This window comes from Mus pahari, chromosome X (assembly GCF_900095145.1).
Source record: "Mus pahari chromosome X, PAHARI_EIJ_v1.1, whole genome shotgun sequence".
Lineage (NCBI taxonomy): Eukaryota > Metazoa > Chordata > Mammalia > Rodentia > Muridae > Mus > Mus pahari.
Genome location: NC_034613.1, coordinates 119,774,681 through 119,793,142, shown reverse-complemented (window position 1 = coordinate 119,793,142; position 18,462 = coordinate 119,774,681). Strand labels below are relative to the sequence as shown.

The 18,462-nt window shown below is 39.7% G+C and overlaps 1 protein-coding gene across 3 annotated transcripts in view; it reads right to left on the bottom strand.

Annotated features, from left to right (window-relative positions):
• Atg4a (autophagy related 4A cysteine peptidase) overlaps positions 1–18,462 on the bottom strand; it is a 54,395-nt gene that overhangs the window by 23,061 nt on the left and 12,872 nt on the right. For 2 of the 3 annotated variants that reach the window (XM_021187797.1, XM_029534169.1), the window contains exon 2: positions 725–835. In XM_021187797.1, coding sequence (XP_021043456.1) covers positions 725–835 — 111 coding nt within the window. Of the gene's footprint in view, positions 1–724; positions 836–18,462 lie in introns of those variants that run through there. The other variant, XM_029534170.1, reaches the window with a different exon arrangement.

Below are 18,462 nucleotides of genomic sequence, written 5' to 3'. Positions count from 1 at the left end.
TTTGGAAGAGAGGCCCCTTGGTCTTGCAAACTTTATATGCCCCATACAGGGGAACACCAGGGCCAAGAAGTGAGAGTGGGCGGGCAGGGGAGCAGGGTGGGGGGAGGTTATAGGGGACATTCAGGATAGCATTTGAAATGTAAATGAAGAAATTATCTAATAAAATAAGTTAAAAAGAATAAAAAAATGTTCTGTTAAGTGGGAAAACCCAAGCCTCCTTTCTATCTACTGCGAGTAGTTAGAAGTTCTATATAAACCCAGAATCAACTATGACAATGCAATTATTAGAAGAAAATCTGAAAACAGATGATTTCTTGTATCTGATATTATTTCTGACAGTTGTGTTTATGTGGAAGAAGCACAAGGACATGATAAGACTAAAAACTGTATAGCTCAATGACTAAATACTGGCTAGTAATACTATGAATGATTGCATATGTTTGAATCCTATGTCTCCTGGAATGGGGACAGGACTTCTTTACAGAAAAGAATAAAGGTATGTTGCTTTTGCAAAATGTTCAAACAAAAACCCAAATCATGTAAACGCCCTGCTAAGGTTTCTCAGGGTCTTGGAAGGAACTGTGAAACAAGCAAGCTTTCATTTGCTGTTTAGTAATCTGTGTCACAGACAACATTTTATCAATCCAAAAAGAAAAATGAGAAACCTCTTAGCCCCAGGCATCCATGTTAGCTGGGTCCTCCCCACTACTGCCCCCAGGCTTACCTGTCTTAAGGAGATGCTGCTTCCCCAGAATCCATACCAGCTCATCTGTATCTGGGAATTCTTCCAGGCAGTCAGGGAAAATAATAATCTGGTTTTCATACTTGGACATAACTAAAGGAAAATGAAGACACACAAACATAATTTCAGAGATAGGGCTTGCTCCTGTGATTTGCTGACTTCTGTCTTTGCCCTGAAAGTAAAAATGTCATCAGGTTGACACTAAAGGGATATTTAAATATATTTGAATATTTGGATATTTAACCATAGATATTTAAATATTTAAATAAGTGGGTGCACAGCCAGCACTTTATTGACTGAGCCACCTTTCAAGCTCTTCATACTTCCTTTGACCTTATTTTCATGATCCCATTTAAATGATATCTGAAAATCCGCATGCCCAGATTTAGTTTAAAACTCTTTTTTTCACGAGGACTTCTTCATAAACAGCCCCTTAGGTAGCTTCTCCCCACAAAAGTAGACCAAGGTAAGATGATAATACTGGTACACTTGGCTCTTGTCTGTTTCCATAAAAATATTTCAAGGTTTATATGGTGAGGTTTCTAGCAGCCAAGGAGGCTGCATTGAGACTGGAGAACGTGGAATTGTAAGAATGATAACATTATAGCTAGAAGACTGGGTATTTTTACAGTGTTTTTATTTTCCATCTTACTTACACAATAGCTTATACAAAGAAGGCTCTTGAGGCTGATCATAAATAGAACTTGTTCCTGAGATTCACAAATGACTATTGTGATGTTGTGATATAATAAGAACTATATATTTTCTCTCTGTCCCCATTTTCTGGCACACAGCTCTGAAAATCCCTGTGATTTCCTGAGCACCAGGATGTCAGACATAGCTTTTTTTGTTCTATTATTTGGCCTTTGACCCTAGTTCCGGACTCCGAGCCCCAAATCTCTTGAAATTTCCTGGGTGATGAGAGTATCTTCTGTTCTAATACAGCTGCTCTTGATGAGCACTCAGATGTAGCTTGTCACCTGTAAAACTAAGAAACGATTGAAAGTGTGGAAACTTCATTCCAATCCCTACTCTGCAGGGAGGAAAGAGGTTAGAAATGGAATAGAAAAATAGCTCATGCATGCACCATGAAGCCTCTATAAAACATTCACGAATGCCACTGTTTGGGGAGTTCTGAATATGTTGAGCACATAGTAGTACCTACCGAGGGAACAGAAGGATCCCCTCCCCTACCTCCCATACATATCTTCTGTTTGGCTATTTATCTGCATCCTTTGCAATGTTTTTTTTTAATAATAAATGAGTAAATGTCTGTAAGTAATTCCCAGAGTTCTGTAAGCAAGCCTTGCAAATGATTAAGCCACAGGTGGGGAGAAATAGGGGACAGCGGTGGTCGAAAGAGGAAACCACAAGCAAGGACTAACAGCTGCTATCTCAAGTGCGGGCAGATCTTTCAAGACTGAAAGTTTACTCTAAGATCTGACCCTAACACCAGGTGGCCAGACACTGTAAAATCAAATTAAACCATAAGAGACACTGTTGATGTTTGCTAAAGAACTGGTTAGTTGAGAACCCACCCCCTTCGGACACAAACTTTTTCAGGGCTGCTGAGTGTGGTAACTATGAGTAACAAAAGCCAGTTTTCCTGTTATAGTCGGCCATATTTATCTCTCAATTCAAGTGAAATAAAACAAAATCTCATGAGTTCTCAGGCTATACTTTCAGAACGTAGAAGGTGTTCAAGCTTATGTTCACTTTTATGGGAGGGAGGAACAGGTCTGCTAAAAGACTAAAGACAGATCCATGTAGGGGCCCTGCCTCCAAATTACTTCTAAGTCATTTTCTTCTGAGCTAATAATGAGAATATAGGTAGTAAATAAGTTTCTAAGCTAGCATGCCAAAATCTGTTTTAATCTATAACCAGAAAAACGAACTGGATAGTTATACTTCACAAATTTATGTCTTTGCATGAGAAAATACATTGTGAGTTGAAAGCAAAGGCACAAAACATTTCCCATCTCTTAGTTTTGGAAGTTCCCTACCCCTTTTCCAAAAAGAAGCTGAGCAAGAATAGGGGCCCCTTTGTTCAGCCACAAGTAGCTGCAAGGGCTCTCCTAAAGCAGTCCCTAAATGTCCCATGGGTGTATTTTCCGGTGTGAGCAGCACTGTGGGATATGTTTAAGTCACTTGAAAGGCCAGATTGTTTGGGATTTGTTTTCTAATTTAGAACCATGTTGTCTTCATAGAAATAAATGTTACTAAGTATAAAGAAGCCCTTGCCAAACATGAAAGCAGGTGTCTCTGCTCAAAAGATTTTGTGGGAGGGTGAAGTCATAATCCATGCAATTACTTTTAGAAACACAGCTAAGTGGGAGTATTTTCTTGAAACGTATCACAGAATGCTTGTCTTTCGGGAATTTAAGTAGCCGTTCTCCTTTGGTTTGTTTTCATTACTAAGATTACAGACTCTGTAGTGTTTCAAACTTAAAGAAGTTAGACATGAGATGGCTATCTCATTCCCCAGAGAGCATTCTGCCAGAGAACCTGTGCCCTCTTAACCTCTCTGCCTCTGGCCTCAGGCCCTGGCCCACACACAGGAAATACCAGGCTAAAAATGACCATTCAGGTCAAGCTCTTCCCAGGGGGTGGTGGGTGACAGAGGCAGGGCAAATCACACGGTGTACCTCTCACCCCACCCTCGAGCCACCACAGGCAGGAGAAACCAAGTGGAAATGCATACTCGGTGCTCTTCCACAATGAGAAAAAAAGATAATTTTTAAGTAGCTTGAGAGAAGCATGAGAAAATGATAGCCTCACATGCACCCTTTATGAGGACAGATGACACTAGATAAATGTACAGCATGTATACATAGAAACCTTGGGTCTGTTTTTAGTACAGGCTGAAGGAAAGGACTCCTCTATTGCCAGCCCTGCCACCATGAGTCATTGCCCAGCTATCTGGTCAATTTTGGTACAGCCCTTTAAAGTCTGTGACAACTGCCCTGCTTCATTTAGGATGGCTCTGAATAAAATGGTAGCCAAAGAATTTGACTCTGGCTCTTTACGCATTCGCAAGCTGTGCTAGGCATGCAAGAAGATCATTATAGCTTCTATTTGTATCCTTTCTCCTCTTAGAAGACTCCCAGAATGCAGTGTGGCTGTCCTCAGTAAGTCCCAAATCAAGGCTGTACATATAGAACACAGAGTGGCAGTGTCACTATGTCTAAGTGCGCCTGGGAAAGGAAGAGAATAGGTCCAACACCAGGAGAACTGAGACAAAAGACCAAGCCACCTGAGAAGCAGTTGAGGTGGTGACAAAAAACAAACAAACAAACAAACAAACAAAAAACCCTCTCATTTCTGACACAATTACTTCGGACTAACAAAAAATCCCCTTTAGTTCTTCTGACCCCACAAACTACATTTGGCTAGCCTTTCAAATTTAACAAATCAAATAACAAGATTATAAAGCCTTGTTCTTGCAGGTTGTTCAAAGGCAGAGATACAAACATGTAGCTCGGTTGTCTAGAATTAACAGCTACTATGCCTAAGGAAAAATAAACCCCACCTTGTTACATATCACTTTAGAATAATTATTGTACTGATGTCTCTACTGAGTTAGTATAATGATTAAATCAGGATTTCCTTTAACTTCTGGAAGCAAAATGTCTCCCATCCCAAACCAAGAGGCTCTGTATACATGTTGGGGCATGTCTTTATCTCCAACCCAGCCAGGAGATATCTTCCATTGTTGTCTGCTTGGTAAAGCTCAGGAATAAGAATCATGTGCCCTGAACACTCGACACACACCCCCTCGGAAATGTAACAGCTGCATGTATACATGTGTTTTCTAGATTCTCAGGACTATCTCAAGCTTTTAGAAATCCTCAAGGTGTCTTATCCCTCTGTTTTTCCTTGGATGCTTTCTGGTTAGTTAGCTGGGAAGATTAGCTATTGCTTCAGGCCACTGAAAAATTGTGTCTAATGGTTTAAAAAACAACACTCTGGGTAAAAGGCTGTCTGCAAGCCACAGTCAATGTCAAATACGTAAGACTTATAAGTGGGGTCTTCCAAGGAATGCCTAGACAGATGACCTGGCAATAGGTCTCTACAGGGGCCATAGTGGCCGCTAGGCAGCTGGATTTTCTGTGACTGGAAGCGCTGACTTTCAAGGATATTATAGCTATGAAGTACAAGTCCAAAGGTGAGAGGAGAACAAGTTAAAAACACTCCTTCCCAACATGTTGTTTGTTTTCCTAGATACAAGGCCCCTGTATTGGTGCACACCTTTGCATTTATGGAGTTCTGAAGAAACTAAGTCTGACACACACTGCCAGTTGTTTTTGTATTTTTTTCATTATCATTAAGGAGTGAATATTCGCTCTGCTATTTTTCCTGATGTCATATTCCCCCAAGGATTGACTATATTTTCTTAGGGTTATTTTAGAAAATTGCAAGTAAATGAAAAAAAAAAACCTTGAAAAACAACACACACACACACACACACACACACACACACACACACATTTTAACAAAGACAAAAAACAAGACTTCAAGATACCATGAACCTTGTGCTAAAGAATACCACAAGCTCTTTAAAGTAGAGTTAAAAGGCCACAGAATCTCAGCGCCCAGAGGAATTTGAAAGAGGTTAGCTCCCCGTGGGTTTCCTTTCTTTCTTTTTTCTTTTTTTATTAGATATTTTCTTCATTTACATTCCAAATGCTATCCCGAAAGTTCCCTATACCCTCCCCCACCTGCCCTGCTCCCCTACCCACCCACTCCTACTTCTTGGCCCTGGTGTTCCCCTATACTGGGGCATATAAAGTTTGCAAGACCAAGGGGTCTTTCTTCCCAATGATGGATAAATATGCCATCTTCTGCTACATATGCAGCTAGAGACACGAGCTCTGGGGGTACTGGTTAGTTCATATTGTTGTTCCACCTATAGGGTTGCAGCCCCCTTCAGCTNCTGGAACTCACTTTGTAGACCAGGCTGGCCTCAAACTCAGAAATCTGCCTGCCTCTGCCTCCCGAGTGCTGGGATTAAAGGTGTGCGCCACCACACCTGGCTTCTATGTAGTAATTCTTACCAGTGCCCTTCCACCCTGACATTTCTGGAGACATGGCCTCTGTTTATCATATTTTCCTTATGTATATGATACTCCATCTCTAAGCAAGAGCAAATGGAAACCCGATGAGGAAAGATTTTGCAACCAACTGTACAGAAGCCTCAGAGAAAATAGTGGGAGAATGCTCATAAATATTCATTATGCTCACTGAGAAGGCAGAATGCTGAATAGGATGACAAATGAGTCTTCCCATCTTAAATGGATAATAAGCAGTTCTACAAAATGACTTTCAACCATTCCTTACTTGGTAGAAATGCTGAACACTGTCCCAGGAATTTTAATGAGATGTGTGTGCATATCTGTGCTCGAAAACAGGTGATACGCTGCATAAGAGACATTCTTACCTATAGGTTCGGTTTTCCATCAAAACATTCAGAGCTTTTCTGAGGCTAGGAATCAGAGTTTTTGATTCCTGATTTTTGGTTTTTATCTAGGATTTGGTCATTTGGTGTAGGAATACCTTTAAGTATTTTTCTCTTGCACTCAATAGCAATAATTGTGTCAGTCAGTTTTCTGTGTCTAACACCACAAAGAAGAAAAGATGTTCATGTTGGCACATCACTCTGGATATCTAAAGTAAAGTCTCAGGAATCCTTTAGTGACAGAGTCCCAAGGCAGAGAGAAAAGGAACACAACGTATGCAGGTTACTTCCTTTTTTTTTTTTTTTTTAGCTTTGAGTATCGTATTTTTTTATTTTATTTTTTATTAGATATTTTCTTTATTTACATTTCAAATGCTATCCCGAAAGTTCCTATTCCCTCCCCCTGCCCCTGCTCCCCTACCCACCCACTCCTATTTCTTGGCCCTGGCGTTACCCTGTGCTGGGACATATAAAGTTTGCAAGACCAAGGGGCCTCTCTTCCCAATGATGGCTGAATGTGCCACCTTCTGCTACATATGCAGCTAGAGACATGAGCTCCGGGGGTACTGTTTAGTTCATATTATTGTTCCACCTATAGGGTTGCAGCCCCCTTCAGCTCCTTGGGTACTTTCTCTAGCTCCTCCATTGGGGGCCCTATGTTCCATCCAATAGCTGACTGTGAGCATCCATTTCTGGGGATCCATCCCATATACAACCACCAAACCCAGACACTATTGCAATACGCCAGAAAGATTTTGCTGACAGGACCCTGATATAGCTCTCTCTTGTGAGGCTATGCCAGTGCCTGGCAAATACAGAAGTGGGTTCCCTTTCTAACTCCAAGCAAGGACTGCTGGTTCCAAATCAGTCTCCACAGCAATACATGCATATTTAACATAGTACTGGTAGGTCACATCTTCAAAACCAAAACATTCACTGGAGAAAACACATACACACCCCTGAATAGCCATTCATAGTTCATCCCATCAACTTAACAGGGTACCTACTATGTGCTAGACATGAGGGAAAATTAGTAAGATACAGTATTGGTCCTTCGGAGCTTTTTCATCTATGAGGGAAGATGGTTCTAGAATCAGATAACAGCAGAATGTAGACCATATGAATGGGGTACAAAGTGGGAAAAGGAAAGAGCACAGGTCCAACCCGGGATGGATGGACCTTTTCGATGTTAAGAAAGGTGACGGCAAGAGCTAAGCCTTCGTGGTTGCTGAGATGAAGCTGTGCTCTGCTCTAAGGTACTTCCTACTGTATACAACAGTGATTTTCAGGCTGCCTTGTCCTGACTGACTCCACTTTACAAGCAGCATGTGGTTTGAGTTGGAGCACAGATGCAGAGTCAAGATAACTCCAGATTCCATTGTGCACATGAACACCAACACCTGTCCAGCACCACCAATGAAGCACAGACTAATACTTTTTTTTTTCCTGAAAGTACAAACATCATACTTACAAACTGGTAAGCTAGGACTATATGAACACCTGGGCATATTGAAAGCATATCAGGGGCTGTATAGATGGCTCAGCAGTTAAGAGCACTGACTGCTCTTGCAGAGGTCCTGAGTTCAATTCCCAGCAACCACATGGTGGCTCACAACCATCTGTAATGGGATCTGATGCCCTCTTCTAATGTGTCTGAAGACAGCTATAGTGTACTCATTAAAATAAATAAATCTTTTTTAAAAAGCATATCAGGAAAACAAAAAACAGACAGCCCCAAGAACTTACCAAAGTCACCAGAACGTGTACACCACCTATACCTGGGCCCTGAGGACACCTAATACGTGATGACAACAGCCCCCAGAGACCTGCTCTCTGACCACTCAGTATGTTTATCCAGGGACTAACAGGAACTCGTGACTGTCCCCGGGGCTTCAGAGCAGCTTGTTTCCCCACAGCTATTCAAATTGTTTCCCATACAACTGTGAGTCTGTCTAGACATGCTCCTGGACCTTGCCTCTATAGTTCAACTCAGTCTGGCTTACAAGTACTGCAGCTCACCCCTGCAGCCCTACAGCTCAGCTCTGGCAGCTCTCCATCTGGGTACCTTACCTTACCTCAGAGGGGGTGGATGCTCTTTACATCTGCACTGCTTCTCTACCTGTCTCTAGTAAGGCCTTTTTAAAACTCCAGCCTTTTCGACCCTCCTATAGCTATTCTATAACCTTTGCACATAAAGACAGAATTGCTGCTTGATGTGCAATCTGTGATCTGAAATTTAATATTAGTAATGCAGATTGTAATAAAGCCAGGGCCACTTGACAAACTATAGCCAGCAGGCTACCAGTATAACTGTTGAATCTGTTGTTGTTCAAGAAATTCCGATTTTGTAGAAAGATATAAAACTGTCCATCTGTTTCTCATATAGCACACTCTGAGCAGTGGCAGTAAGATAGAAGCCTGCAATGTGGAAGGGAGGGACTTCCTGGTTGAGGAAACACTGAATGCACTTGGCAAGCAACTGAGTGTAGGGTGGGGTAGGTGAAATTGGGAGACTAAAAAAAATAACTTGGGGTTTTCAAGTGGGAGGGCTGACACATTGACACGTAAAGGAGTGGGCTGGTGGGTAATATGCTTGGTGTATGCAGAACAGCTTAGATTCAGAGGGACGGGGGACGGGTTTAGAGAGACAAAGAGAAGTCCACCTACAAAAGAATTCTGAAAAGAAGCACAGGAGATGTTTAGGAAAGCCTAAAAGTCGGGAGAAAAAAAATCCAGAACACCAAAGGGCTGGTGCATCCTAGAATGTGCCTTCATCTCCTTCCACCTGGGTTTATTGGTTGCTCTGGTCTCCCCAAGTCTCTGCTGACCTCTGCACAGACAATGTCCCTTCTATACTCACCTCCTTGCCTGTGCCTGACTTTTTCTGACAATCAGGACCTTAGAATATCTTAAACTGAGCAACAAATGTTGCTCTGCCCATGCCACCATCTATCTTTGTTGATAAGAGGGCAGCACATTGAATATATGGATGCAGAAATGTTTGGTGGAGTATGTAAGACTTGAGGCCCTCTTGTACAACTGAGGTGAGAAGGACCTTGCGTCCTACAACACACTTTCTCGCTCTTACTCAGTCTTCCTAGTCACCTGTCACTAAGGAACTGGAGGGAGTCACAGAGGATAGTTTCACACTGGTGCTACTTCTAAGACATGGAGTGGGTTTAAAGTATTCCACTTCCATGCTATGATACTGGTGACATTAGACAGAAAAACTCAAGCTAAATCTAAGGCAGTAATAACACTTCAATACTGAGCTCATGATTAATGCAGAACCATGGAATTGACACTATCCAGTCAAAATAAGTACCAGTTAACTGGTTTTCTGATTTTTATATCTAATTCTCTTTTATTTTGCATATCTAGCATGGTAAAGAGAAGGAATTTCTGTTGGAACTTAACCTGTGACCTTGGAGGACTGACCATACTTCTTTGAACCTCAGATTGTCCTACTTTATGATGTTAGATATATTTTATAAACTTCAGGCCATAATTTGTCAAGGCTTAAGATATCTACAAGCTAGGCATGGTGGGACATGCCTGTAATCCCAGCACTTGGGAGGCAGAGGCAGGCAGATTTCTGAGTTCAAGGCCAGCCTGGTCTACAAAGTGAGTTCCAGGACAGTCAGAGCTACACAGAGAAACCCTGTCTCGAAAAACCAAAAGAGAGAGAGAGAGAGAGAGAGAGAGAGAGAGAGAGAGAGAGAGAGAGAGAGAGAGAGATTATNTACATAGTGTGTTGTAGTAGTACTTTTTGGTGGGCATGGCCACACCTTGACTACTTAGACGTACATATCCTTGGCCATCAATTTAAACTTTGATCTCACTTCAGGTCCCCAGAAACAGAGTTGTGTCTGTGTTGAATGTCTTTTCCCCTTTTAGTAATATTGAATAAATCTCCTTTTTATGCTTTCTACTTTAAAAACAAATACATAAAGTTGAGAGCTGGGGAGATAGTTCAGTGGGTAAAAGCAATGAAGTTTGAGTCTCTAACCCTCATAACAATTAAAAATGCCAGGCATGATCTTGATTGTCTGTAATCTCAGCATTGGGCTATGGTGGATGGGGGTGGGGGGTGCAGTGTAGGAAGATAAGAAGATCCCAGGAGTTTATTGGCCAGTCAGACTAGCCAAAAGAGTAAAGTTCAAGTTAAATGAAAGCCTGTCTCAAGAGAATAAGACAGACACCAATAGAGGAAGACACCAAATATCCTCCTCACTTCTACATACATATAAGCCTATAAGACGTATGCCCCTCCCCCATACATACAAAAAAATCTCCAGAAGTGAAATACATAGACTAACACAGAGGGGATTAGAGTATGCTTATTATAGTGTTCTATAAGCCTTGCTTATAGCTACATGAAGTAGATTGTAATATAAAATGTATTTTTCATAGCGTGATGACCAAAAAGGTTAGAACGCCACTTGTCCAATATAGTAGCCACTAGCTACACATGCCTTTTAAAATTCAAAGTAATTTAAAAACTGAAGAGGTTTGAAGTGTAGCTAAGTGAATGGTAAAGTGCATGCCTAGCAGACATGAGGCTTTGAGTTCAAGCTTCGGCATCAATCTAAAAATCAGATCTCCAGCTGGGGTGGTGGTAGTAAACAGCTTTAACCCCAGCACTCACGACACCGAGGAAGCAGATCTCTGTGAGTTCAAGGCTGGTCTGGTCTACAGAGCTAGTTTGAAGACAACCAGGGCCATGTAAAGAGACTTTATTTCAAAAAATAAAAGAAAACAAAAAAAAATCAGTTCTTCATATCACTAAGCTACATTTCAGTCACTCAAGGACCACAATTAATAACTACTGTGTGGGGCAGATAGATATAGAATGGTTCCATCACCTCAGAAAGTTATGATAAGCAGTTCTATCCTAAGGGCTCCTCTGTGGTTCTGTAGGAAGTAGGGTAGAATGAGCTAACAGTAGGAGTACTTCAAGCGCTGGAAAAAGATGAGGTCACATGTCTCTATTAAGATAGTCTATATGTAAATTTTGAAATAAATGAACAATTAATTACTGAGTTCTTAACTTGGTGCACAGAAACACAGAGCAAACAGGAAAAAAAGCCTCACAAATAATCACTAAGTGTTAAGTGAACTGGCTAAGTATCATAAAATGATTTAATATGAGGCTTATGTGAGAGAGAGAAGGATAAAAGGCAACTAACAAGGCAAGAATTGACAATGCTACGTGTTGTCAAAACTCAGAAAAGGGAGATCAAGTGGGATGAACCTTGAACTGGTGTTTAAATTTTTGATTGAATTTAATGGAGATGAAAGAGGAAAAGTCCTCCAGGTGAGTAGAATACTATGTATATACATACGCATTGGAGATGGGGTTAGATCCTGGGCAATATTGAAATGTAAGATAAGAGAGGGAAGATGGGATTGCATTATAAACTGTAAAGCTAGCCAGTGCAGTTCAAGTCTTGGTAAAGCCATTGACAGTTTTTACAGTACTTGCATGCAATCCTGGACATGAGCCCTTTAGAAAGTCAGGGCAAGAACCACTCTTTCCATCTTTGAGATGAAAGAATATATTCTTAGGAGAGGTGATACAACTGTCAAAGGCCAAATAGCTAGTGAACAGGACTCAAACCAAGTTAATCTTGTTCTTTAACCAGTATTCCTTCTGTGGTGTGCTGTGCTGTTCATATGATATAAACTATATCCAAGGTACTAAAGACACAGAGAGCAATAAAAACAAAAATGTTGTTACAGTAATTGAGGTCTATAATGTTCAAGGCCTGGCTTTACATAACTGGAAACCAGATGCCACAAAACAAACAGAAATGCAGTCCTCACTGCTTGTAGGGAAAGTAGACACCCTGAGATAGGAGACTATAGTTATATTTAACTGGAAATGACCTAAAAGCTACCCCCAAAGTAATAAATACCAGCAGTACAATTCATATACTGTATTTGGAATTTTCCAGACAGCTAAAGGCAATGTTTTGAAAATGGTTCCTAAGCAAACATCGTTTTTTGTTTCTGCATTTTTATAAGGCATTTCTATCTTGGTAGTGTTTCTTGCCCTTGTAAATTTCAATTTTCACTTCTTAAACTGTATTGGTCATGTAATCTGTTACTTCAGGAAAGTTTTCACTGAAAGGGGAATGATGTGAAAAGGTCAAAGAGCAAGAGGCCATGGGGTTTTCTGTACTATTCTGTATAGAAATTGACTATAATGATTTACTGAGTATACTCTAAGATAGTTCAGTAAGAGGTTAATCTTAAAGGATCTCTGCTAATGTCATAAAGCTTTAAAAAAAAAGTGTGCGAGTCTTCTAAGGCTATGCCACCTGAGAGAAAATAAACACAAACTCATCAGCTTAGTATTTGATGCTTCTCCAACAGGGACACTTCCCACAATTCCAGTTGCTTCATATTGCTTATTACTACTTCATAGTATCTGCTCTCTTTGGCCACAGATAAACTGCATGATACATGAGAGATTCCCATCTTTGCTTATTCCTGTCCTCAATTTCTTGTCTCAAGTGCTACTTTCTATTTTTACTCATTAATTTTCTCAACAAGAAATCGGGAAAAGCTGTCTCTTCTAAACTCGCTTTATTTATATCTCCTTCATGGCACTGAGCCCTTTGTATTTTAGATCACTGCTATTTGTGGGCATCCTGCGTATTTAATATATCAAATGTATCTCTATATTAAAATGAACTCTGTAAAATCTCAGGTCACGTAGTGATCATCTGACCCCTGTAGCTCTCTCTGGTTATAATGCTTTATAAGAACCATACCTAAGGTTAATCAAATGTTTACCAAATACTAAAGGGCTAAAAGGCCAGATATAGTAGTACATGCCTGTAATCCCAGTAATTTAGGGGACTGAATCAGAAGGATTAGGATTTGGTCAGTCTTGCCTATATATCAAGCTTGAGGTCACCATCAAATGAATGAGACCCTATGCCAAAAAAATTAAGCTGGTTAATACACTCATCTAAACATCAATGTTAGCCTTTAATTGTCATCTACCAAAGGATCAGTCCTAGGCTAAACCCTGGAAATAAAGCATACCTTCTGGTATGAGAAATAAAAAGTTAATTTGCATACAGTCTGATGAGAAAATATACTAGAACCAACTGATGCATAAATGTAGTTTGTATAAGCCAGTTTGGGGTTTAGAGGAATCTTTGAAAAGAAAGATGGCAGTAAAATAAAGGAAACTTCATCAAATTGGACAAGGAAAAGATGCTACAGGATAAAGAAATGTGAACCAGGGCCAGAGGGAGACTTCTCACTGGTAAAGTGCTGGTTGCACAAGCATGAGATACTGAGTTCAGATGTGCAGCACACACATAAAATCTGGGTGCAGTGGCATGCTCATGTAATTCCAGTGCTGGATAGTGCAGTTAGATCTCTGGAACTCACTGGCAAGGCAACTTAGCCAAGTGGTGAAGTTCAGGTTCAGTGGAAGACCACCCTACCTCAAAAAATAATGTAGAGATTGATTGGAGGTAGACACCAAAAACCAACCTCTGGTCTCCATATGCACACATACTCATGTATACCTCACCACCTGCATTCACATGAATACAACAACACAAACATGGACACCTTACATACAACATACATACATACACACACACACACACACACACACACAGAGAGAGAGAGAGAGAGAGACAGAGAGACAGAGAGACAGAGAGAGACAGAGACAGAGACAGAGACAGAGACAGAGAGAGTTTTTAACCAAACACTGACAGCTCCTCTGAAGGCAAAGAGAATGAAGAAGAAATGGAGAGAGGCAGGCAGGAGGGGGTGAGAGATGGGGTGAGGGAGACTGAAGCATTAATAGTGACATCATGTGGGGACTGGCAAGTGTTGAGGCTATGGAAAGGCTCAGCCCCAGAAGATGCTGACCTAGGCAGCTTTAATAAGGATCTTTTGGACTTTACTCAGGCTTCATGGAGCCTCTGAAGAATTTCTAATACCTCTGTAACTATATACCGAAATTTAAAAAATTAAAGAAGTAGTATATCAAGTCATCGTGCATTGAGAAATCCCCATAGCATTTTTTTTTTTTTTTTACTATTCGCCACTGCTTAAGTGCTGTTAAGAAAACAAAGACAGTGAGGCAAAGACATGTGGGGTTTTTTGTTTTGTTTTTAAAGATTGTGTCATGAAAATGGTTAAGGGTGGTCTCCCTCTGGTCCCTCTGGTACCATGCTAAGTGTTAGACCACCTCAGAAGTAGAGTGTTTCCCAGAAACTCTTTTCCTCTTTTTGAGTACTTTCCCAGTTTTATGCTCATTTACAACCACCTCCACCTTCTCCCAGACCACAGGAATTTTCCCCATACCCTTTCAATATAACACTTCATTAGAAAATGTTGCCAGCAGACATATGATGTTTAAAAATTCTTTACCATTGAAATAATGTAAAGGTAAGTTGCCAGAGGCAAGTTTTGGGTATTACATAGAATCACAAGTGTGGTGTGCCTTCACTTTCAAAACTGAAGATGCATTCCAAGTTGATCCCAAGGCAAAGTTCTATAAAATAAACTTGGTTTAACAGTTGTTTTAATATTATCTGAATTATGTTGCCCAAGAAAAGACAATCTGACCCTATACCAAAAAGAGAGCTTGAAAGTAAATGGCTCCTTATCCCTGATGTGCATAGTATGTACCAGACACAGGAAAATAAAGATCTACCCACGAGCATGAAAGATTCAGGTCACTGGCCAAAGAAAAATGTTCTCAAAATCTGCCAGGAAGAGAATCTCAAACTCCTAAAGAAAACATGGCAAATTCTCATCTTTAACTATGATTCTTCAGAAAGTATGTCTTCTTATAAGACGCCCAGACAAAAGTTCCTTCAGACATTCCTAAAATAATGTTGAATTAAATATACCAGAACAATTCCACTTTTAGATTTAGTTCCAAGAAGCCAATGCTTTTGTCAGTGAAAGAATGCAGTTTAAAATGTTTACAACAGCTGTAATTTATAATATCATAAACTTAGAAATAAATAAAAATCCATCAACAAAGGAATGAAGTTTAAAATGTGGTCTATCATACATAATAATATTACACAGCAACGAAAAACCAATATATGAAAGATATTATGTTAAGTACAAGGGGATTAAATAAAGCTCAAATCAAGCAAAATGAATATATTATAGAAATCAAAGCAATTGTTACCTCAGGAGAAGGTATTCACTAGGAATTGAAAACAGAACTCCCTAAATGGCTGGAAATGACTATATCTTAATTTTGGTGGTATTTACAAACATAAAGTTTCATTGATCATTTAAGATTTTTGTACTTAGTGTGGTACATACCTACAGTCCCAGCACCTGAGAGACTGAATCAAAATTACCACAAATTCAAGCATAAACTGGGTTACATCATAATTTCAAGGATATCCTGGTTTACAAAGCAAGTTCCAGGAAAGCCTTAGCTACATAGTAAGATTGCTTTAAAAAGTATACTGAGACATTTGAAGTGTGGGTATGGAAACCCAGTGCAGTGGAGACTTTCTAGAATATATATGAAGGCAATTCTAATAAAGTCTCAAAATAATAAGAGAGATGGAGTCTCAACTGTCTATCTCTTGTCACCAAAGTAATAAGCTTCCAGCACCAGGACTGGGTTACATCCAGTTGAGTCATTGGCCAAAGGGATCCCATGGAAATCCCCAAACAATGCAGGCTGTTGCCAAGACAATAGGTTGCACTCCACACACTGACAGCCCCATTCCTGAAGGAAACACACACACACAACTCACTGAACATAGAGAGGTGGAGCTGGGGACTACATAGAACTTTCACCTCATCATCTAGTGTCTTTGGAAGGAGAAGGAACTCTTTGGGATATTGGGAAAAAACATAAATAACAACCCAACCATAAACCCTTTGATCTACAATTTGTCCTGTCTACAAAATATGCTAGGGCAATGGTGACACAGAACTTGTAGGAGTCATCAGCCAATGTCTGATTTTACTTTATGCCCACTCTACAAGATGCAATGCATACCCAACACTGCTTAAATGACCAAAAACTAGATCCCAGAGTCCTAGGGTAAATCTAAATACTACTTGTCTTAAAAAACAAGTAACAGCACAATGATGCCTAATGCTATTCTGCTGCACACATGGATCAGTGCCTTATTCAGCCATCACCAGAGAAGCTTCATCCCACAGCCTATGGGAATAGACACAGAGATCCACCCACAGCTAGATATTACCCAGAGACAGAAACACAGAGAAAGAGACACAAAGAGAGAGATAGACAGACTGATAGACAGACAGACATACCTTGGAACACTCAGTTCTAAGTGGGATGTCTCCATAAAATCCCTCTTACCATAAATCAGGAAACCCCATGGAAGAGGAGGTGTAAAGAGGGTAAGAGCCGGAGGGGATGGAGGACACCAAGAGAACAAATCCCTCTGAATCAACTAAGCAGTGCTCCTATGGACTCCCAGAGACTGAAACAGCAAGCACAGGGCCAGCATGGCCCATATATATATATATATATATATATATATATATATATATATTATATATGCTTTAACTTGAATTACTTGAATTAGTATATATATATATATATATATATATATATATATATATGCTTTATTTTATTTTATTTTATTTCAGTTTAATGTTTTTATGGGACTCCTGAGTGTGTGGATAAGTGTGATCTCTGAATCTAATGCCCTTTCTTGGGGCTCTTTTCCTTGCATTGTTTTGCCTTGTCCACCTTCAATGTGATGATTTCTGCTTTTATTTTGTTATGTTTTGCTGTTATCTTTTAGAAATCTGTTCTTTTCTAAGGAGAAACAGAAAGGGAGTGGATCAGGATAAGAAGGTGGAGAGGAGGAGAGGGAGGCGGAACTGTAATCAGAATATATTATATGAGAAAAGTATCTATTTTCAATAAAAGGAAAAAATAAAACCTATACATTCATATAAAAATTGTCCTTTAGTCTTTGCAGATATAATTTTATAAGAAAAAAACAAAATGTAAGTTTCTGTATTAGATTTACTTCCAAAACACGCTAGTAATAGACATAAAAAATATATTAACATTATTCTTTATCAATTTCAGAAATTAAGATATAATGAATTTATTCTATCCTCCTGTATATATATATATATATATATATATATATATATATATATATATATATATATATACATTAAATCTAAATGCAAGTACTTAAAAACTTCAAATATTATTTATAAATCTAATTATGACATCTTTCCATTTATATAATTCTAAAACACTAGCTATATTTGTAGACATAATTTAACTGTGAAACCATGCTTTATTGCATATTTTCCTATCAGAGCATCACTTGGTCTTTATCAGGGAAATGTATTCAATTTGTTCTTTAATAGGATGCTGGTGGGAGTGGTTAGGAGATGGCTCCATCAGTCAAGCATGTGACCTTGCAAACAAGAGGACCTGCATTTGATGCCTCAAACCAACATGAAAAAGTACCAAATGTGGTAATTCCATTTGTAATCCCAACATTGGGGAGGCAGAGAAAGGAAGATCCCTGGGGATCTGGTCAGCCTCTTTTGCCTAGTTAGTGAGTACCTAGTCAGTGAGAGACCTTGTCTCCAAGCAGGCAGGCAGTATATTTGAAGATGATTCCTAAGGTTGCCCTTCAGTCTCTATATACAAGAGCACACACACACACACACACACACACACACACACACACACACACACACACACACACACACACGTATACTCATACCCACATATACATACGTACAAAAAGTATATGGGGCTAAGGCTCCAGTGTTTTTTATTCCTATATCACCAAACCAGGCTCCAACAGTGTAAACAGGAAAATGAAATTTAATTTTAACCAAGACACTAAGGGAATTGACTAATTAGAAACTGTCACTAATCTCTGGGGGCTTGCCATTACAATCAGTCAAACAGTGACTTTGTCTTACATCCTCTCATGCCACTCTGGGAAGCTTAAACCTCTTGTGGCTAAGAGCTACCCGATTTATAAATCAATTCCTACTAAAACAAAGCCTTTAGAATTTTAAAGTGCTAAGGCATATATATTAAACAAATTTGCTCCCTAAATCTTACAGGAAGAAAAGAGAGTAGACTGACTTGAATGTTGACCTAGGAAGCCAAAGAGCTAGATTCTATTTTTGGTCTGCCTGTTATAGACATGTCCTCTTGGGCCACTCTTAGAAATTCTGAGATTACTGCTCCAAAAAAAAATGTTGATAATCCTCCCCACCCCTGGTTCTG